The sequence below is a fragment of the Urocitellus parryii genome, chromosome 13, assembly GCF_045843805.1.
Source record: "Urocitellus parryii isolate mUroPar1 chromosome 13, mUroPar1.hap1, whole genome shotgun sequence".
In the NCBI taxonomy this organism is placed as follows: domain Eukaryota; kingdom Metazoa; phylum Chordata; class Mammalia; order Rodentia; family Sciuridae; genus Urocitellus; species Urocitellus parryii.
The window spans coordinates 51708295-51730912 of NC_135543.1; the positions used below are offsets into that span (position 1 = coordinate 51708295).

The 22618-nt window shown below is 34.8% G+C and overlaps 1 protein-coding gene across 2 annotated transcripts in view; it reads left to right on the plus strand.

Moving 5' to 3' along the window:
• The window catches only part of Smchd1 (structural maintenance of chromosomes flexible hinge domain containing 1), a 154982-nt gene that overhangs the window by 100393 nt on the left and 31971 nt on the right, over positions 1-22618 (plus strand). For both annotated transcript variants that reach the window (XM_026394534.2, XM_026394535.1), the window contains exons 30-35: positions 1059-1184; positions 3869-3948; positions 15727-15884; positions 17235-17350; positions 18673-18737; positions 21879-21966. In XM_026394534.2, coding sequence (XP_026250319.1) covers positions 1059-1184; positions 3869-3948; positions 15727-15884; positions 17235-17350; positions 18673-18737; positions 21879-21966 — 633 coding nt within the window. The remainder of the gene's footprint in view (positions 1-1058; positions 1185-3868; positions 3949-15726; positions 15885-17234; positions 17351-18672; positions 18738-21878; positions 21967-22618) is intronic.

The window sequence follows — 22618 nt, forward strand, 5'->3', positions numbered from 1 at the left end:
ATTAAAGTACTTAAAAATTTTTAGCACTTTCTAAAATTCAAGTTTTTTATATTTTTGGCAAATGAAATATACACTCATTATAGCCTTGTAAACTTCATGGGAGATAAGCGATATACCTAAATTAGTCTCAAGGTTCTTGTTTGTTTTGTTTACACAGCATTAGTTTTTCTCCCATTTCTAATAAACTTCTCACAGAGTGAGAAATGGAGAAAGCAGACGAAACATAGATAGGAGAGAGATGATAAATTCCCTTTTTCACTCTTTCATTCTCTCCCATCTTCTTTTTTGTAACTTTTAACTCTGATACAAAGCCAGTCTCAATGGTACATGCTTGTAATTCCCACAGTTCAAGAGGCAAAAAGAGCATAAGTTCTAGGTACCCTCAGCAACTTAGGGAGACTCAAAAAGAACACGTGATATAGCTCAGTGGTGGAGTACCCCTGGGCACAATTCCCAGTAATACCAAAAAAGAATTAAAAAAATAAAATAAAATCTGACACAGAATTGGACTCTTAGCAGTTACCTTGCTTAACAATATGTCCTTTGATATATCTAGTATTAATAGATCAGCAGACAGTCCTAGAATTAAACAAGCCTTACATATTTTCTAGGGAGAAAACAAAGCATTTAAAACCAGCAAGACTGGGTAGATCATTTGTCCTCTAACCAAGGGTTAGAAAGCTATCCCACATAATATATAATGGCAGAGAGCTAAATATTTCCATAGGAGCTAAACTACAGATTGCCAATGCTAAATCTGAGAATCAAAGACAAACTTGTTTCCACTGAATTCATTCTAGTATGTAACTTATAGCAAAGTACCTTAAAAGCCACTGATGTCAAATGCTGTTTTTCGTTTTATCAAATTATCAATCATTTCTATAGGAGTGACATTTATGGTAATTTAGTTGGCTTTCAGGGCTTTACTTTCATTGATGAAAGAAGTGATTTGTGAATAAAACAGGGATAAAAAAAGTAAGTTGTTTTATAAGTATTCAAGTAAGTACATTGGTTGGCATGTGTGTTTTAATGCTTCTAAATATTTATATTCATTTCAGCCCATTCCAGTGATTAATGGAAGAGAATTACAAAATCCTCTCACTGTTCAACTTTGTGATCAGTGGGATAATCCAGCACCAGTACCACACGTTAAAATAAATCTCATAAAAGCTAACAATTTAAAGGTAAGTTCTTCCCTAATTATTTTTCACTTAAACCTCTGTACTTCAGGGCTAAGGATGTAGCTCTCTCGTAGAGTGTTTGCCTAGCATGAGCAGCACCCTGGGTTTGATCCCCAGTGCCACACACAAAAAAAGAAATTGTACCTAAAGATTTAGTGTTACATTCTTTCTCTTTCTAAAATATAGTTTTAGGTGGGTGTGGTGGTATAAAACTGTAATCCTAGCTACTCGGGAGACAAGACAGAAGGATAACAAGTTAAAGGCCAACCTGGGCAACTAATGAGACCATGTCTCAGAATAAAATTCAAAAATGAGGTATGTGGCTTAGTGGTAGAGCACTTTTCTGACATATGTAAGACCTTGGGTTCAGTCCTCAGTACAGCAAAATTACACACATGTGTAATTTTGTGTAGTGTGTGTGTAGTCTTTATTACTACTCAGTATAAATCAATTTGAAGAATGTTTATATTTATTTTGAGCAAGTAAAGTTTACATATACAGCTGGTGTAATGGGGCCAGTGTTGTATGGGCAGTTTGAGTGTTCATATAGTACTAATAATGTTTGCATTTCAGATTAAGATAGATAATTTTAACAAAGTGAATGAAGACATACCATGAAGATCTACAGTGTGGGTTAAGGAGTAGGTATTATTGGGAAAACATGCTGAGTCTGAACAAAAGAGGCATGCAGATACCTGTCCTCTAATCCTATGGAGAACTACCAGAGCCAGGGCAGAGCTGCTAGACCTTATACTACATTGTTTTCTAGGGTGAAACACCTCTCCTCTATTATTCTTTTTATGTGGCAAGTGTGAATGTGGCCTACTAAGGTCTAGGGAGAAACACAGTGCTTGGGTACCAAAGAGTTCAGTGTTAAGTATCAGCTGCTTCCATAATGTTGGGACAGGCTGTTGCTCATCATCTAATGGAAACTAGGTACCTGATGCAATGTTGGAGGCCCTCTTACTATGAAAAAGAAGAAAAACTACTGCTCCTTGCAAGATTTTATTTTTAAACAGTACCTTTTTTTGATTGAAGTAAATTTGTTGGCCAAGTTGTTGCTAGGCAACCCACAGAAAGTTCCTGGGATTATATTCAGACAGTCTGGAATATCCCTCCACAAATATTTCTTGTTTCTTTTTTTAGGGTGGGTGGGTGGGTACTAGGGATTGACTCAAGGGCATTTGACCACTAAGCCATGTCCCAACCTTTTTGTATTTTATTTAGGGACAGGGTTTCACTAGTTCAGCACCTTGCTTTTGCTGATGCTAGCTTTGAACTCAGGATTCTCTTGCCCCAACCTCCTGAGCTGCTGGGATTACAGGCGTGCACCACAGGGTTGGGCCACAAATATTTCATTAATGGAAGAAACATTGCCTCAAGGTGGCAGTGTTCTTGAAATCAGCTGGTTCAATTAGATTCCCAACAGAGATTTTCTAGGACTTCAGATTTGATCTTAAAAGTCAGTGGAGGAGATTAAAGTACCAAAAATGGCTTATGATACTTGGACCTATTTTTCTACTAAAATAATGAGAGTCAGGGTTCTTAAAACTGTCCAACAAACCTATGGGATTGCTATGTAACATGATATTTAAGATTTCTCTGACTCAGGACTGGGGTTGTGGCTCAGTGGTAGAGTGCTCATCTAGCCTGTGAGGCACTAGGTTCGATCCTCAGCACCACATATAAATAAATAAAGGTATTGTTTTGACCTACAACTACAAAAATAATTTTTTAAAAATATTATCAAAAGAAAAGAAAAAAAGATTCCTTTGACTTTGCAACAAGGATTTGGGATCCAGATGGGGAGAGGAAGAACTTTAAGATGTGTCAGAAGGCAATCGATCGAAGGGTAAATGGGATGAGTGTTAATATAAGACTTTAATCCTGTCTTTGATTCCATTTTTTAGTGAAATGTCAGTTTCTCCTTTTTTTCCCTCTCTATCCATTGCTTTTTGTGTCAGCATGTAACACTATTCCATACTCTGTTCTCTTAAGCAGAAATGAGGTTTAGAGTTTTAAGAGACACTTGATTTTCCACTTCTGCAGTCTACAAATCATTTTGTTCTAAACGTTTGCTTCCAAGAAAGTGAAATAGTGGTTATTTTCAACCTAAGAATAAGGGTATGATTCTAGTTTCTGGAATAGCATCCATAAAGGTTGAGACTCTTCAAACCTATTATTAGGAAATGTTGCCTCCAATTTTTAGTCACTTGAAAATGAAAGCCTTTTTTATCACTATAAAGGGTAATATTGCAGTAAAATTTAAGACACACACCTGAGTAAAATTGAACAGAAAGTTTGGTTTTATGATGCCTAGAATTGAATGTATGGGTATGTTTATATCTCTATAGCTGTCCCACACACCAGCCCAGTTTGAAATGCACCTTAAGTGTTTTAGTAACCATATATATGATTTACACCAATATTTAGTGAACCTAGAATCCTGCAACTTTTAACATGAAATTCTAGTTTAATTGACCAAAATGGATGATTCAACTCTTTTGGATTACATGATTGCATAAGACATTATTTCAACTGGTGTCAGATGACAAATTTTTAGAAGTGTGTGTAAATATAACTTTTAAAATAGGAATAGATGAAAACCACATTGTAATAGAGGAACACACCTTGATTGATATCTAGAATTTTTTATAATTAACTATTTTATTTTGTTTTGATTTTAGCTCATGCCTTCAAACCAGCAGCATAAAACAGATGAAAAGGGCAGGGCTAATTTGGGAGTGTTCATTGTTGTTGCCCCTAGGTAAGAACTCAAAGTTTGTTAGATATTGGTGTTTGTTAGAGATTGATGTTTAAAAAAATATATAATTACTAATGCTTATTAATTGTATAGGTTAAAAGGTTTTGCTGTGATATATTAATACATGTATATATTAAGGTTTGATCCTGTCTGTCTTCCCTTCTGCTACCCTCTTCTCTTTCCCCATGCTCTCACCTTGTCCCCTTCCCCTCCTATAAGAGTCTCTTTTCTACTTCTAGATCATGTTTCTTTTTTTTTTTTTCTCCTCTTTTCCAGATCTGAAAAAAAACATGTCTTTCCTTGTCTGGCTTATTTCACTTATCATGGTGTTCTCTAATTCTGTCCATTTTCCTGCAGATGACATGACACTTAGTTAGATGTCTGATAAGTCCATTTGATCTATAATTTAATTTTACTCTGATGTTTCAGTTGATGATTTTTGTCTTATCTGCTGGTGAGAGTAGGGTGGATGTTGAAGTCACCTACTATTATTGCATGAGGTCTTTATGTGCAGTATCATTCATTTTATCAAATTGAATATGCCAGCATTTGGAAATATATATTTATATTATTATATCTTATTGATAAGATATATCATTATTATCAATATGTAGTGACCACCTTAGACTCCTGGCCAATTTTTGACTGAAGTTTGTTTTATTGGATAAGAGTATAGCTACTCCTACTTACCCAGATTCTATTATTCTATTATTCTATCATGGTAATATTATTTTCCGTCCTTTGGGCACTTTTAGTCTGTGCCCATCTTTGCTGTTGAACAAATTGTTGAATCCTGTTTTTTTTTTTAATTCTTTGATTAAAGAATTTGCTCAAAACATTACAATGATCTTGACATATCATACATTTGATTCAAATGGGGTACATAATCTTATTTTTCCACATGTACATATTGCAGGATCACATTGATTATACGGCCATGTTTATACATAGCACCATACTAGTGTCTATTGTATTGTGCTGCCCTTTCTATCCCCCCTTCCCCTCCTCTCTTTCTACCCTATCTACTGTGACACGTTTTTCCCTCTCTCTCTTTTTTCTTCCCCCTCACACCATCTTATATGTAATTTTGCATAACAGTGAGGGTCTCCTACCATCTTCTGTGCAATTCCCCTTCTCTCTCCCATTCCCACACACCTCTTGTCCCTATTTGATGGTAATCTTCTCATGCTCTTCCTCCCTGCTCTGTTTTGAGTCGCCTCCCTTATATCAAAGAAGACATTCTGCATTTGTTTTTTAGGGATTGACTAGCTTCACTTAGCATAATCTGCTCTAATACCATGCATTTTCCTGCAAATGCCATGATTTTGATGTTTTTTAGTGCTGAGTAATATTCCATTGTGTATAAATGCCTCATTTTTTTATCCATTCATCTATTGAAGGGCATCTGGGTTGGTTCCACAGTCTAGCTATTGTGAATCGTGTTGCTATGGACATTGATGTAGCTGTGTCCCTGTTGTATACTCTTTTTAGGTCTTTTGGGTATAGTCCGAGAAGGGGAATAGGTCAAATGGTGGTTCCATTCCCAGCTTTCCAAGTAATCTCCATACTGCTTTCCAAATTGGCAGAACCAATTTGCAGTCCCACCAGCAATGTACAAGTGTACCCTTTTCCCCACATCCTCGCCAGCACTTGTTATTGTTTGACTTCATAATGGCTGCCATTCTTACTGGAATGAGATGGTATCTTAGAGTGGTTTTAATTTGCATTTCTCTGACTGCTAGAGATGGTGAGCATTTTTTCATGTATTTGTTGATTAATTGTATGTCCTCCTCTGAGAAGTGTCTGTTCAGATCCTTGGCCCATTTGTTGATTGGGTTATTTGTTTTCTTGTTGTTTAATTTTTTGAGTTCTTTGTATACTCTGGAGATTAGAGCTCTATCTGAAGTGTGAGGGGTAAATATTTGTTCCCAGGATGTAGGCTCCCTATTTACCTCTCTTATTGTTTCTCTTGCTGAGAAAAAAACCTTTATGTTTGAGTATGTCCCATTTGTTGATTCTTGATTTTTAAATCTTGTGCTATAGGTGACCTATTGAGGATTTTGGAGCCCGAACCCACTAGATGGAGATTAGGGCCAACTTTTTCTTCTTTTAGACGCGAAGTTTCTGGTTTGATTCCTAGCTCCTTGATCCATTTTGAGTTAACTTTTGTGCAAGGTGAGAGAAAGGGATTCAATTTCATTTTGTTGCATATGGATTTCCAGTTCTCCCAGCACCATTCGTTGAAGATGCTATCCTTTCTCCGTTGCATGTTTTTGGCACTTTTGTCTAATATAAGGTAGTTGTAACTTTGTGGATTGTTCTCTTTGTCCTCTATTCTGTACCATTGGTCTACCTACCTGTTTTGGTACCAGTACCATGGTGTTTTTGTTACTATTGCTCTGTAGTATAGTTTTTAAAATATGCTATCGCTATACCACCAGTTTCACTCTTCCTGTTTAGAATTTCTTTTGCTATTCTGGGTCTTTTATTTTCCAGATGAATTTCATGATTGCTTTTTCTATTTCTGCGAGGAATGCCGTTGGGATTTTGATTGGCATTGCATTAAACCTATAGGGTACTTTTGGTAATATGGCCATTTTAATGATATTAGTTCTGCCAATCCATGAAAAAAGTATATCTTTCCACCTTCTAAGGTCTTTTTCTATTTCTCTCTTTAGGGTTCTGTAGTTTCATTGTATAGTTCTTTCACCTCTTTTGTTAGGTTGATTCCCAAATGTTTTATTTTTTTTTCAGGATATTATGAATGGGGTGGTTGTTCTCATTACCATTTCAGAGGATTTGTCACTGATATACAGGAATGCCTTTGATTTATGTGTGTTGATTTTATATCCTGCCACTTTGCTGAATTCATTTACTAGCTATAGAAGTTTCTTGAGTCTGCTTTTTTGGGTCTGCTAGGTATAGGATCGTGTCATCCGCAAATAGTGATAATTTAAGTTCTTCTTTTCCTATCTTTATGCCTTTAATTTCTTTTGTCTGTCTAATTGCTTTGGCCAGTGTTTCGAGAACTATGTTGAACAGAAGTGGTGAGAGAGGGCATCCCTGTCTTGTTCCAGATTTTACAGGAAATGCCTTCAATTTTTCTCCATTCAGAATGATGCTACCCTGAGGCTTAGCATAGATAGCTTTTACAACATTGAGGTGTGTTCCTGTTATCCCTAGTTTTTCTCGTGTTTTGAACATAAAAGGATGCTGTACTTTGTCGAATCCTTTTTCTGCATCTATCGAGATGATCATATGGTTCTTATCTTTAAGTCTATTGATGTGGTGAATAACATTTATTGATTTCCATATATTTAACCAGCCTTGTATCCCAGGGATGAATCCTACTTGATCATGATGCACGATCTTTTTGATATGTTTCTGTATCTGATTTGCCAGAATTTTATTGAGGATTTTTGCATCTAAATTCATTAGAGGTATTGGTCTGTAGTTTTCTTTCTTTGAAGTGTCTTTGTCTGGTTTAGGAATCAGGGTGATGTTGGCCTCGTAGAATGAATTTGAAAGTTCTCCCTCTTTTTCTATTTCCTGAAATAGCTTGAAAAGTATTGGTATTAGTTCCTCTTTAAAGGTTTTGTAAAACTCTGCTGTATACCCATCCAGTCCTGGGCTTTTCTTAGTTGGTAGTATTTTGATGGCTTCTTCTATTTCCTAAATTAATCTTGGTCTATTTATATTTAGATTGTGTATATCCTCCTGATTCAATCTGGGCAGATCATATGACTTAAGAAATTTATCGATGCCTTCATTATCTTCTATTTTATTGGAGTATAAGGATTCAAAATAATTTCTAATTATCTTCTGTATTTCTGTAGTGTCTGTTGTGATATTGCCTTTTTCATCCCATATGCTAGTAATTTGGGTTCTCTCTCTTCTTCTCTTCGTTAGCATGGCTAAGGGTCTGTCGATCTTACTTATTTTTTCAAAGAACCAACTTTTAGTTTTGTCAATTTTTTCAATTGTTTCTTGTGTTTCAATTTCATTGATTTCAGCTCTGATTTTAATTATTTCTTGCCTTCTACTATTTTTGCTGTTGTTTTGCTCTTTTTCTAGGGTTTTGAGATGAAGTGTGAGATCATTTATTTGTTGTTTTTTTTTTTTTCTTTTTTTAAGGAATGAACTCCAAGCAATGAATTTTCCTCTTAGAACTGCTTTCCTTGTGTCCCACAGATTCTGATATGTTGTGTCTGTGTTTTCATTTATCTCTAAGAATTTTTGAATTTCCTCCTTGATATAACCCATTGATCATTCAGTAACATATTGTTCATTCTCCAAGTAATATAGGATTTTCCTTCCTTTTTTTATTGTTGATTTCCAGTTTCATTCCATTATGATCAGATAGGAGGCTTTATAATTTCTAAGAGTTGCCCTGTGACATAATATATGGTCTATTTTTGAGAAGGATCCATGTGCTGCTGAGAAAAAAGTGTAACCGCTTGATGTTGGGTGGTATATTCTATATATGTCAATTAAGTCTAGGTTATTAATTGTATTATTGAGTTCTGTAGTTTCTTTATTCAACTTTTGTTTGGAAGATCTGTCTAGTGGTGAGAGAGGTGTGTTGAAGTCTCCCATAATTATTGTATTGTGGTCTGTTTGACTCTTGAACTTGAGAAGAGTTTGTTTGATGAACATAGCTGCACCATTGTTTGGGGCATATATATTTATGATTGTTATGTCTTGTTGGTGTATGGTTCCTTTGAGCAGTATTTAGTGTCCTTCTTTATCCCTTTTGATTAACTTTGGCTTGAAGTCTATTTTATTTGATATGAGTATGGACACTCCTGCTTGCTTCCGAGGTTCATATGAGTGATATGATTTTTCCCAACCTTTCATCTTCAGTCTGTATATGTCTTTTCCTATTAAATCCGTCTCCTGTAGGCAGCATATTGTTGGATTTTTTTTTTTTTTGATCCATTCTACTAGCCTTGTGTCTCTTGATTGGTGAATTTAAGCCATTAACATTTATGGTTACTATTGAGATATGGTTTTTACTTCCAGCCATGTTTGTTTATTTATGTTACTTAACATGATTTGTTTTTTCCTTTACTCTACTACCTCCCGCTGTTGGTTTTCATTGTTATTTTTCATTTCCTCTTCCTGTAATGTTTTGCCAAGGGTGTTTTGAAGCTGCAAATTCTTTTAACTTTTGTTTATCATGGAAGGTTTTAATTTCATCTTCCATCCTGACGCTTAATTTCGCTGGATACACGATTCTTGGTTGGAATCCATTTTCTTTCAGCGTTTGAAATATGTTGTTCCAGGATCTTCTAGCTTTCAGAGTCTGTGTTGAAAGATCAGCTGTTATCCTGATTGGTTTACCTCTAAATGTAATCTGCTTCCTTTCTCTTGTAGCTTTTAAAATTCTCTCCTTATTCTGTATGTTGGGCATCTTCATTATAATGTGTCTTGGTGTGGATCTCTTATGATTTTGCACATTCGGCGTCTTGTAGGCTTCTAGGATTTGGAATTCTGTTTCATTCTTTAAGTTCGGGAAGTTTTCTCGTATTATTTCATTGAACAGATTGCTCATTCCATTGGTTTGGACCTCTATACCTTCGTGTATCGCAATAACTCTTAAGTTTAGTCTCTTTATGTTATCCCATATTTTTTGGATGTTCTGCTCATGGTGTCTTAACATTCTCGCTAAGCTGTCTATGTTCTTTTCAAGTTGAAATACTTTGTTTTCATTGTCTGGTGTTCTATCTTCTAAGTGTTCTACTCTGCTGGTAATAGTCTCTTTTGAGTTTTTAATTTGGTTTATTGCTTCCTGGATTTCCAGGATTTCTTTTTGTTTTTTTTAATAACCTCTATCTCCCTGTATCATTGATCTTTTGCTTCTTGGATTTGTTTATGTAATTCATTGTCAAAGTGATCTTTCATTGTCTGATTTTGCTCCAGATCATCTGAAGCATGTATATCCTGAATTCTTTATCTGACATTCCATCTGCTGCAGATATTACCTCTTCTAAAGTTGAGTTGACCTGCATTGCTTGTGGTGCTTTCTTTCCTTGTCTTTTCATACTGCTCACGTTTCTTTCTGCTTTGTGAAACTGTTGTGTTATTAATTTTTTTCCCTATATATTTATATTGTTCCTGTATAGTTCCAAAGTCTCCCTTTTGTGGAGAAAGACAATGTTAACAGTTCCCAATATGAATAGTACATCATCTAAGCACATGTTTTCCTTATTACTACATTTATAGCTAGACTCTATGTCAACAAATGTTGGTTTCAATTATCATTTACAAATATAGTCATTAATTTTATGAAAGGCATACTGTTTCTGGTAGCATGAAGAAAACTGAATTTCAGGTGTAGGATGTTATGTTTAGGGGGAAAGGAGTGAGGGTATGGGGTTAATCTAACTTAGCAACTTTGGAGAGTTCTAACAAATAGATGGGTAATTTATGGAAGAATGTTTAGATTCAAACTCCTATCTGTATTTATAAGATTACCCTACTTATAAATAGTAAAATTTAGGGGGTTGCAAGTGGGATAGAGGGAGTAAGAAAGAGAAAAACAAATAACAAGGAAAGAGAGAAAAAAGAGAGCGGGAAAAAGAAAATAAGAGAAAAAAGAAAAGAAATAAAAGGAGGAAGGAGGTGGGGCATATGCAATTCCTCTATATTATATTATTCTTTTTTTTCAGTAGTTAAAGACCTTTTCCATACACAATTCTTGGTTTCACATCTGTTGAGGTTGTGAGGACCAGAGGGAGAAGAGTAGAGGAGACTGGATGAATGGATGAAAAGAGAGAAGAGAAAGAAAAAAAATGTTTCTCAGAACTCTGTTTTCTTTTCTTCCAATAGGTGGTGGTGTCTATTCCTAGCTTGAGTCTCTGCGTTCAGGGTGGTGGTGGTAGTCAGTGTGAGATGACTTGAGCTTCCACCTGTGGCCTCTCTCCTCTTACTCTCTGAGATGTAAACCAGGTGCCTGATCCGCTGCAGAACTGAGCTGGTAGCCACGCCTACCGGTTGATGGGTTTTAAGGGTTGGTGGGGTTTTTTAAGATGAGTTCCATCAGTTTTTCTCATAAGGTGTTTGATGAGGTGGGGGGTGTTGGGGAGACCTTATGTTTGTCTAGAGCTCGGTCCGGTGACTGCACGGTCGGGCGGCTGGGCCCCTACTATAGTTGGGGTGGTCTACCCACCGCTGAGATGGGCGGCTGGGACCCTTCTTCAGTTGGGGTGGTCTGCCTACCGTGCAGGAGGAGGCTGTGCCTCTTCCTGTTTTTTAATGTAATCAGTCAGGCTGCATATTTTAGTTGGAGAAGTATGACCGTTTGTGTTCAGGGTTATTATTGAAAGATATGTACTAGTTTCTGTGATTTTGTTATTTTTCTTCTGGTTGTTTTGAATATTCTGTGTTCATTTTTTCCTTTGAAGAGGTTTGATGGTTTATTAAACCATCTGAGTCTTTTTTAATTGCTTATTTTCTATCTATTCTTCTAATGAGGTTTATTCATTCTTATGCTCTTGTGATTGTATTAAACTTGCTTCCTTTTCTGAGCATAAATAAGTATGTATTTTTTATTTATTGTTTTCAGATATACATGACAGTAGGGCATATTTTGATACATTGTACTTACTTGGAGTGCAAACCATTACAATTTTGATCCCATTCTTGTGGTTGATGTGGAGTTTCATATATGAGCATAGGAAATTATGAGGTAGGGGGTGTTGGGGAGACCTTATGTTTGTCCAGAGCTGTCTTTCCTGTTCCTATCCTTCCTCCCTTCCTTTCATTCCCCTTTGTCTAATCCATTGAACTTCTATACTTCCCCTCTCTACCCTCCTTTGTTATAGGTTTCATCCACATATCAGAGAGAACATTTGACCTTTGGTTTGGGAGAACTGGCTTATTTCACTTAGCATTATCCCTCTACAGTTCCATCCATTTACTGTCAAATGCCATAATTTCATTCTTCTTCATAGCTGAGTAATATTCCATTGTATATATAAGGGCATCTAGGTTGGTTTCATAGCTCAACTATGGTGAATTGAGCTGCTATAAACATCATGTGGCTATGTCACTCTAGTATGCTGATTTTAGATTTTTTGGGTTTTAGCTGAGGAATGGGATGACTGGGTCAAATGGTGGTTCCATTCCAAGTTTTCTGAGGAATCTTCATACTGTTTTTCAGAGTGGTTGCACCAGATATGAAATGTATTCTATATATGTTGGGTTTTAGTAATCATAAATTCATTTAATTTATGCTTATCTTGAAAGGTCTTCATTTTCCTTTGATTTTTAAACGATAGCTTTGCTGGGTATATAGTAAGCTGTGTTGGAACTTATTTTCTTTCTGGTTTTGAAATACATAATTTCGTGTCTTCCTGCCCTTTAGAGTTTCTTTTTAAAATGCTGTTATTCTCATGGGTTTGCCTTTATATGTGTCTTAATGCTTCTCTCTTGAAGTTTTTAATATTCTTTCTTTTTTCTGTATTTTGGTGGGTTTAACTATAATTTGTCCTGGAAAGTTCCTTTGTTAGTCATGTTTGTTTGGAGTTCTAAATGCCTCCTTTACCTGAATATCCATATCTTTCCAAATATTTTTGAAATTTTCTGCTACTGTTTCACTGAATAGGTTTTCTTTGCCTTTTCCTATAACTCAATTCCTTGTTTATTCCAATTATACATATATATATGATCTTGTAGTGGTGTGTCCCATAGACGTATGTTCTGTTCTTTCTTATTTTTCTTTATTACTGTCTGAATAATAATAATTTTAATCTGTGATATTCTTTTTTAATTAGCTTTTTATTTCCAAGTTTCTGTTCCTTTTAAAAAAAAAAATTCTTTTCATTGAATTGCTCTTTCATATCCTGAATAGTCTTTCTTAATTCATTTAACAGTATGTTTGTATTCTCTTTAATTTCATTGATCATTTTTAAATCATGCTTTTGAATTTTTTCTCCAGCACTTTATTCACTCAGTATCTTTAGTCAGTTGCCAGAAAATTAGGAATTTAAGGGGCACATCATATTTTTATGCTTTCTTAATGGCCAGCCTAATCTTGATGATGCGCTTCTGGGATATCTGTTTGTTGTGTAGTGTTGAGTTTAATTCCAATTGACCTTCATAGAGCTGTTTTCCTGTGACTTCTTTAGCTATGATTTGTGGATTTTGACACTGTAAGAGCCTGAGGCCATGCTTTCCCTATAGGTCTTGCAAGAATGGCATCCTCTGATAGGCAGGAGTGATATGGATAGCTGAATATATGCAATGCAACCTCTGTGGTTATTCCTTTGGTCTTGTTGGCAGCATCTGGTCTGATAGGTTATATAAGCAATCTATGCCAAGGTCCCTCATAGGTGCCATGTCCACAACCTTTTTTTATTCCATTTTTTTTTTTAATGAAATGTATAGAATAGGCAAATCTACAGAGACAAAAGGTGGTTGCCTATGGCCAGGGAGAGGAGGCTTTGGTGGGGAAACTGAGTGACTACAACTGCACAGAAGATTTAGAGGTAGTGACCAAAGTGTTCTCAAGTGGTATATGTACACCTTTGTGTTATTTCTCTCTGCTTTTCCTAAGAGAGTGAATATATAGAAACAGGACTTCAGGTCCCCACTTTGCTTTGCCTCCTTTATGCTCGGTCATCAGGTGGAGATTTTTATCTCCCCTATTCTTTAAGTTGAAGTACCTGCCACAGGACTGGGTCATGTGTGGAGTAAAGTGCTGCATCTCTCACTCGGACTAGGAAGATAGCTCAGTGGCAGAGCATCCACCCAACGTACTTGAAGTATGAGGCTTTATCCCCAACATGACATAGAAAAAAGAAGGCAAACTACAATAACATCAGCTAAATAAAAGCAAACTAGATAAAGAAATAAAGTTTAAAAACTCAGTAACCACAACCACAGCACCAACAACAGAAAAGAAAGTAGAAAAGATAAGATAGAATAAACAGTTAAAATAATAATGAAGATATAATAATGAAGATAAAATTAGGCCTGAGGGTGTAGCTCAGTGGTAGAGCACTTGCCTGGTATGTGTGAGGCACTGGGTTTGATTCTCCACACTGCATAAAAATAACTAAAGTTATTGTGTCTATATACAGCTTAAAAATTAAAAAAAATAGATAAAATTAATTTTAAGAAGTGGAAAAGGAAAGAAGAATTATTAATTTTTTTTGTAGTAGTGTATGGACAGAATGCCTTTATTTTATTTATTCTTACTTGGTGCTAAGGATTGAACCCAGTGCCTCACATATGCTAGGCAAGTGCTTTACCACTGAGCCACAGCCACAGCCTTGAAAGAAGAATTTAAAAGGATAAAAAAATTGAAGTATTTGTAAAGTAAAAATGATTTTTTTAAATGAGAAAAATGAAAGGAAAAAATATTAAAATGAGAAGAGAGAATACACATACACACAATGCAGTGATAACCTAAAAAGTCTTAAAAAAGTTTTTCTCTTTGCTAAAGTGATCAATTGTGCATGCAAGAGTAGATAATCACAATCTTTGCTGATTTTCAGAGCTTCTTTCCTTGCCGTCTTAGGCTATTAGCCCTTTGGAGAAAGCAAAGCCTGAAAGGGTCTTATCCTCTTCATTTGGTTGTGTTGCTTTCTGGGTGACCAGCTGGACTGGTTTGTGGCTGGAGCTAGTTGAAATACATCTCAGCTTCCCTGCACATCTGTACAAACTTGAGAGAACTGCAGAACTCCTCCAACAGTGATATGCTCCATAACTGTTCGCTCTGTGCACTTCAAGGACAGGCCTGATTTAAATACTGCAGCATGTTAGGATCCCTGGCACTTTTTTCAGCCTACTTGGAGGGCAGAGAGACGCTGTGGTCCTATAATAGTCCAGGTTGGGGCAGGGGGGCAATGATGGGCCCCACACAATCCACTACCCATGACTCTTGGGTTCTGAGACAACTCCCATACACAATCACACTACACTTTTTTTTTTTTTTTTTTTTTGGCATTTCAAGCTGCTAGTCTTAAATGGGAAATTATCTTGGTTTCCTTAAACTTCCCTTTAGCATCACAGATCTGTTTCCCACCACTGTAGAGTTCTCAGGTGTTATTTCAGTGGCTTTGCTCTGAGTCTAAACTGAATTTCAAAGCAGATACCCACTAAGTCAGTGAGGTAATGTTGCTGTGGGCTCCAAGGAGGCAGTAAAATATAGAGGCCTTACACTTGCAGAGAGGCAGACTCAGACAAGACCTACTCAAGATGGCTCCCTGTTATAACACTGTATCTGCTACAAAGTGCAGGGAACTTTTCCAGAACCAGATTGCTATGACAATTCTGGGTTTTCTTTTTGTTCAAAATGGAGTTGTCTGCACAGTGCCAAAATCTGTACTAGTGCTGCTCACTTGAACTCTACCTCATTACTTCTACCCCACTTGCTGCCAAGGAGCATGCTCTAGGGTATTCTATCTTACCTCTGTTCAACTATCCAAAGTCTTTGGGTTTCTCCACATTTCTTGACTACTATCCACAGTCACCTACCTCAATAAACAGATGCTCTCCAGTGGTTTTGATTCTGTCTCATGGAGAAGCGGGTAAATAAAGGGTAACTTTAATCTGCCATCTTTGATCTTGATTTTTCTTATTACTTGCTGAGGTTAAGAATAATAACCATCCTTTTTTTAGTGTTAAGACAGGAGGTGGAACTGAGTAGAAAAAGATTCCCTAAAAGAGTTAAAACTTTGCATAAATTGTCTTCAGATTTTTAGGTCATAACTAATGTAATTTGAATTTTTACCCTTCCCTGCCCCCTTAATTTTTTTTTGTTTTTGTTTTTAGGGGAGAACATATTATGCAGGTTAAAGCTGTCTATAACAAGAGTACTATAGAAGGACCTATAATTAAGTTAATGATTCTTCCAGACCCTGAGAAACCCATTCGTCTCAATGTTAAATATGACAAAGATGCTTGCTTTTTAGCAGGGGGTGTTTTCACTGGTGAGTATTTGACAGTATTTAAATAAAACTGTAACTATAATTTTCCTTGTAATAACATCAGTGGAATAAATTATTTGTTTAGTCCTCAGTATGATTAAAAATAATGCATGTCACTGCCTTTTAAATGGCAAAATACTTACCACTTTTGCTGTGCCTACTCTTTATCTCTTTGTCCCGTGTCCTTTAATAGTGAGCTGAAGGTTCATATATAAACTGATAACCAGAGACAAGCAATTCAGTTGATATTTGTACACTGAGTTATGAAATTCTATTAAAAAAATAAGAAGTAAATGGTGAGAACTATGGAGCTCTGTTTCACTAAATATGTTGTGATGTTATACCCATCAGAACCAGAACCAGCCACTTAACTTAATTTGGGTGGAAATAGCATCACATCAAGATTTAAGATATTTCAGAACAACAAATGTTTACTATGTTGGGCTCCTAGTTACAGTCATTAATATTAAAGTATTCAATGAATACAGTGGGTAAGCAGAAATTTTCAACATGGTGTAGCTCTTGCTAAGTCCAAAGGAAATTAGTAATTGCTTTATACAGGTAATTTTCTGGAAAACTCCTCTTATTGAAGGGATAAATGCCTGAACATAGTTATAAGCACTAAAAGAGAAGCATACCAAAAAGTTTAGATTTTAAATGTTTTAACAATAATTTTAATGAATTGCATATGCTATATACATTGCCTTTTATAACAGCTTTATAGATTGTGTTAAATCTCTTTGGGGGAAATAAAGCCGGTTTCTTATAATTAAAAACTTTAATAGGTGCCAAATAAATTACAAATGGTAAATATAATGAGACGATTATATATAATAAAACTTTAGCTATTACACACCACTAAAAGTCATATAAAGTAAACATTCTGTTCTTAGAATACATAAAGCATATGTTTTAACCAACTGACCTAATTCTTTTTTGGGGGGGTGAGTATGGGGGTTGAACTCAGGGGTACTCAAACCACTGAGCCACATCTCCAGCCCTATTTTATACTGATGTAGAGACAAGGTCTCACTGAGTTGCTTAGTGTACCTCGCTTTTTTGAGGAAGCTGGCTTTGGACTTGCCACCCTCCTGTCTCAGCCTCTGGGATTATAGGTGTGTGCCAACACACCTGGCCAACTGACCTAGTTCTAAATTGCTGACTATACATAATCTGGCCATTTTGGTGTTGCATGCTAGAATTTATAGCATGGTGGACTAAAAATAAGTGAAGGGCTTATTAGGAGCAAAGATATTTCTTAGATTTCTAGAGGAGAACTTGATGTTCAGATTTAGTACTAGAGTTTTTTTCTGTTGCAGTTAGTAAAATATATGTTTATGTTTATCATGGCAGATTTTATGGTTAGTGTTATTTCTGAAGATGACAGTATCATTAAAAATATCAACCCAGCACGTATTTCCATGAAAATGTGGAAGCTGGTAAGCAGTATGAACCGACCACCGGCAAATGTGAGTAATGGGAACCATTTTTAAAAGTTAAAAATAGCCCTTACATTTAAGTTATAATTAATTCTAGTGTAAAATGCAACATGTCTATATTTGAGAATTGAAAATTAATATACTCTATTACTTGGGATTAAAAAATGTGCATCAGTATATGTTTCAAAGTTAAGTGTTGAAGATATTGGGGTTTTTTTTTGTTTGTTTGTTTTAATGGGCTCTCACTATGTTGTCAGGGCTGATCTTTCTTAAACATCCAGTCCTGCCTCAGCCTTCCAGGTAGCTGGAATTATAGGTGCACACCATTGCACGTAGCTTGTTGATGCTATTGAAATACAGTAGCTTACATTGTGATTTTTCTTATCATGTTAAGATATTTTACACTATTTTGTAAAATAGAAAAAGCCATTAAATATCACCAAGGGTTAACATAGAAAATGAGAGAGCAAAAAGATTGATAAACTATAAGGCAGATAAACATAGGGAGAAGAGCTTGAGGGTGTAGAACATTGCTGTTCAGTATAAATATCATAGGTGGCATTTAAATTTTCTAGTAACTACATTAAAAAGGTAAAAAGAAATAAGTAAAATTAATTTAAATTGCTTTTAATCATAAAATATCAAAAGTATGAAAAATTACCATTTAAGCATGTATTCAGTATTTTTAAATTTATTAATGAGACTTTACATTCTTTTTCCATTTCTTTGCAATTTGTTTTCTATCTTAAACCTTATCAATTCAGACCAGCTATATATTGAATGCTTAATAATTAAGCTCCATACAGCTATTGGCTTCCATAGTGGATAGTAAAAATTTGAGATAAATATCAAATTGGAAACTAAATTTTAAAATTTGTCAGAATGTCCCATTTTCATAATCCACTTCAGCATTTACAGTTTATCACATTATCTTTTTTAGAAACTAGCTTGTTTGATAGTCCCAAAAGTTACCATGGTTTCAGCAACCATGGTCTTCACTCATTCAATTTATACCAGTAAGACAGTGAAACTGCTAGTACTTTAAAATATTGTCATCAGTATAAAGATCTATTATATACCTTTTTTAAAAAATATTATTAGTTGTAGGTAGACACAGTATATTTATTTGATTTTTATGTGGTTCTAAGGATTGAACCCAGTGCCTCACACATGCTAGGTGAGTGCTCTACCACTGAACTACGACCCCAGCCCCTGCTATATACATTTTAATGGATATTTCTTTGTGACTTTTTTCATTGTCTTGCATATTTTATAAAGATACATGTGTATGTGTAAGTTTTCGTTCTGAATTGACTTTGTTTTTTTCCCTTTTCTCCTTCTCTCCTTTCTAGGCAGAAACATTTAGTTGTAATAAAATAAAAGATAATGACAAGGAAGATGGTTGCTTCTATTTCAGGTATTTTTAAAGTCATTTTCATGCCTGACTTATTACAAAAGTAATTCTCCCTTAGAGACATTTGCCTGCTTATCTAAGGAAAGTAATTTATGATTTTGTTATTGGGTAGGTTTTTTGGGGGGCCGCGGGGGAAGATGTGTTTTGTTTTGTTTTTAATAGACTTTTGTAATATGGTTTGGGGAAAGATTTTTGTGATGGTCCAATATCAGTATTAGAAACTTTGAAAGTCATGAGACTTCCTTTATATTATCAAGGTATGGTTTTTTATTATATAGGAAATTTTTATTCTAAGATTTTATGAAGTAAGATTGGACTGGCTTCTACTGTTTATGTGACTTTGATCTGTTGCTCCTTCATTCTGGACCACCATTCTAAAATTTGAAAAATGTTTTGAAAGGATTGTGTCTAAGATTTCTTTTTTCTTTCCCCTCCCTCACAAGGTTTCTTTGTAAGTTCTTTACATTAATGTCAGTGGAGGAAAAAATGATTATTATTAGTTTGTTCAGTGCCTTTTCATAACTGATAAAGGACCAGGTTTAGATTTCTAAAAATTCTCAATCAGTGATAGATAGATTGATGCTTTTTGTTTAAAATAAAAAATATCCACTGAATGTATACTTGTCAAGGCAATGTCAATGTGGCTATCAATGATCGTGAACACTCGAGTTATATAATTTTCTATGACAGACCAACAGCAGAATGTTCAGACCAGCCTCTGTCCTTGGACCAACATTGCCTTCAGTCTTTTAAATATACCCAAATTATTACAGAAGCTGATTTAGACATTCTAAAAGGGGCATACTGCTATCTTTTCAATCTGTTAAATTGTTATATGAAGTCTATTAACATGCAAGAATTGGGCTATTTTATGGTATTCCAAAATATGTAGTTTTTTTCAGTTAGGTCTTATTTTAGCAACCCAAAGCATCAGTTTGAAGAAACCTTTTAATCTTTTTAATTTTTTGTTTTTTAGAGAGGAAAATTTTATTTTGAGACTCTCTGTTTCAGAAGTCCATTTTATTTATTTTTCAATTTTTTAAAATTATTGATGGACCTGTATTATATTCATTTATTTATATACAGTACTGAGAATTGAACCCAATGCCTCACACGTGTGAGGCAAACACTCTTATAACTGACCTACAACCCCAGCCCTCCATCCATTTTAATAAATCTTAAAAACAATCATGTTTTGGGACTAAGTAGAGGTGGTTAGTTACATAACAGTGTGCATGTACTATCAATGAATGATACGTCTTAAAATTGTTAATTTTATGTTCTATGAATTTTACCTCATTAAAAAATTATCACATTCTATCATTGTTTAATATATACTTACATATATTAATTGTGTTTGAGTAAATGAAAATAATATTTGGGTTCCTAATGCGTCTGTGTTCCTAACCCAAACTGTGTTTGGGGTTGTACATATAATCTTGTTTAATTTTTTAATCTTTTTAAGTGAGATACAGTACCCAAGAAATACAAAAAGCAGGATAAGCAGCATTGTGATTTTGCCCAAAGTGAATGTGCACCCTCTACTAAAGTCAAGAAGTAATGCCATTGTCATGGAAGCCCCACCTCCTTCTTCTTCTTCCACTTATTACCTCCTTTCTTTCTGCTTTGTGTGTTGTACACACACATAAAAATCTCTCCTGACTTGATTTTCTTTGGAGTTCTTTTGAGCATGTATCCTAGTCTCTCGGATTTGGTTGTGTTGTCTTTAGTTTTGAACAGTTGTCAATCACTATCTCATCAGGTGTTTCTTTTGTAAGTTTGTTAGCCTTTTTCACAGTGTGCTCTGTTACTGTCTTTTCTCTATTTTCCATTCTTTTCTGTCTTCTCATACTATTGACTTTGAACTATCTTCAGGTAACTAATTCCATATGCAGTAGGATTTCATTTGCTGTTAATTCCATCTTTTGAGTTACATAGTCTTTCAATTATTTGACTTTTTTTTTCTCATACTTACATTTAAGGGGTTTTGTTTGTTTGTTTTTGAGACAAGGTCTTGCTCTGTTACCCAGGCTGGTCTCAAACTCATGTGCTCAAGCAGTCGTCTCACCTCAGCCTCCTGAATGTCTGGGACTACAAGGCGCTTAAAACTATTCTTGGCTTACATTTAACATTTTTTTAAAGGTCCAGTTGTCAGCATTTTAGTCTTGTCTTTTATCAACCTGAGTAGTAATAGTCATTGCACAGTTCCTATAGGTCATTTTTTATTTTCTCTTGTTCTATTGATACTTTAGTCTATTTATTGCCTCTTTATTATTTTGCTATTGTATCAGACATTTTTATTTATTAATATGTATGGAAATAATATATGCCTGGGATAATAATCTTTCCCCAGAGAAGATTTATATTTGTCTCTGTCAATTTGCATTTCCCTTGAAAGCCTGTCTAGTTTAGGTCTACCTATGTTCCTAGAATTCTCTCCCAGGAATAAAGCAGCTTTATATGTGAAATTTATCTACCAGGGTTTTTATCCTATCTTATTATATGATACTGAGTCCTCTTTATGCTTTGTTAACTCTGGAGCATCTTCCAACAAACATTTTTTTACATGGCTGTTTTCATCATGACAGACCATTTGGAAGCAGGTCTTGTTTAATTTTTACTGTAACATCATTCATTCATTCATTTATTCATTCATATTTTCATTGGGTTAAAGTATAACTATGTTTGTGTTCCTAGTAGGAACATTAGTTAAGAAATCAAATTACAGTAAATAACTTGGATATATTGTCAGATATTTAGACAACTGTTTGAATAGAAAATAAAGCAACATAGAAGATAAGCAAGATGACTCATAATTTTGAAATATAAAACCATTCATTGGAAATTTATAATGTAGAAGTGAAACAAAATTCACTTGACCTATATACTTTATCATATTTTGTGTGCTTGCTACTGTATTCCTATTTCCATTCTTATTATATCCAGAGCCTTTGTTTTGTGAAAGAATGTACAAGTAAAGGGGACTTGGGATTTAACTTAATATACGATATTTGTTGAACAAATGAAGACAAATATAATATTAGTAATTATCTTATTACTATTAATTAACTTTTTGTGAAAGGAAATGTTGATGCTTTGAATTTCTTAATTGTCAAAAACCTTACCACTTCCTTTTCAATCTAGGGATAAAGTAATTCCTAACAAAGTGGGGACATACTGTATCCAGTTTGGTTTTATGATGGATAAAACAAATGTTCTCAGCAGCGAACAGGTTTGCTTACTTTCTTTATATATTTTGATTAACTTTACATTTTTCTCATAGTTTATGAATAAAGTATTTAGTTGAAAAGTGAATTAATTATTGGATGCAAGGTATAAATCCAGTATTCCCCCCCTTATTTATTGAAGACACATACCAAGATCCCCAGTGGGTACCTGAAACCATGCATAGTACCAACTACTATATATACTGTTTTTTTTCTTGTATATACATTCCTAAAATGAAGTTTAGTTTATAAACTAGATACAACAGGAGATTCACATGAACAATTTTAGCAGTATTCTATTTAAAAAAAAAAAAAAGTTGATTCATGTGTGGGTTGGTTTTTGTTGTTTTTGCAATAGAGTCTTGCTGAGTTGCTCATGCTGGCCTTGAATTTGTAATTTTTCTATCTTTACCTCCCAAGTAATTGGGATCATAGGCATGTGGCACCATGTCCAGCTAAAAATTATTTAAAATTTAGGAATTGATAATTTCTGAAATTTTCCATTTAATACTTTTGGACCACGGTTGACCTCAGGCAACTGAAACTACTGAGAACAAATCTATGAATAAGGGGGAGGTGTATATCATGGTAAAGTTGCTCATGTTAATCATACATGAGAAATTTTTAGTTGATGACATTTCAGTTATTAGTATACTA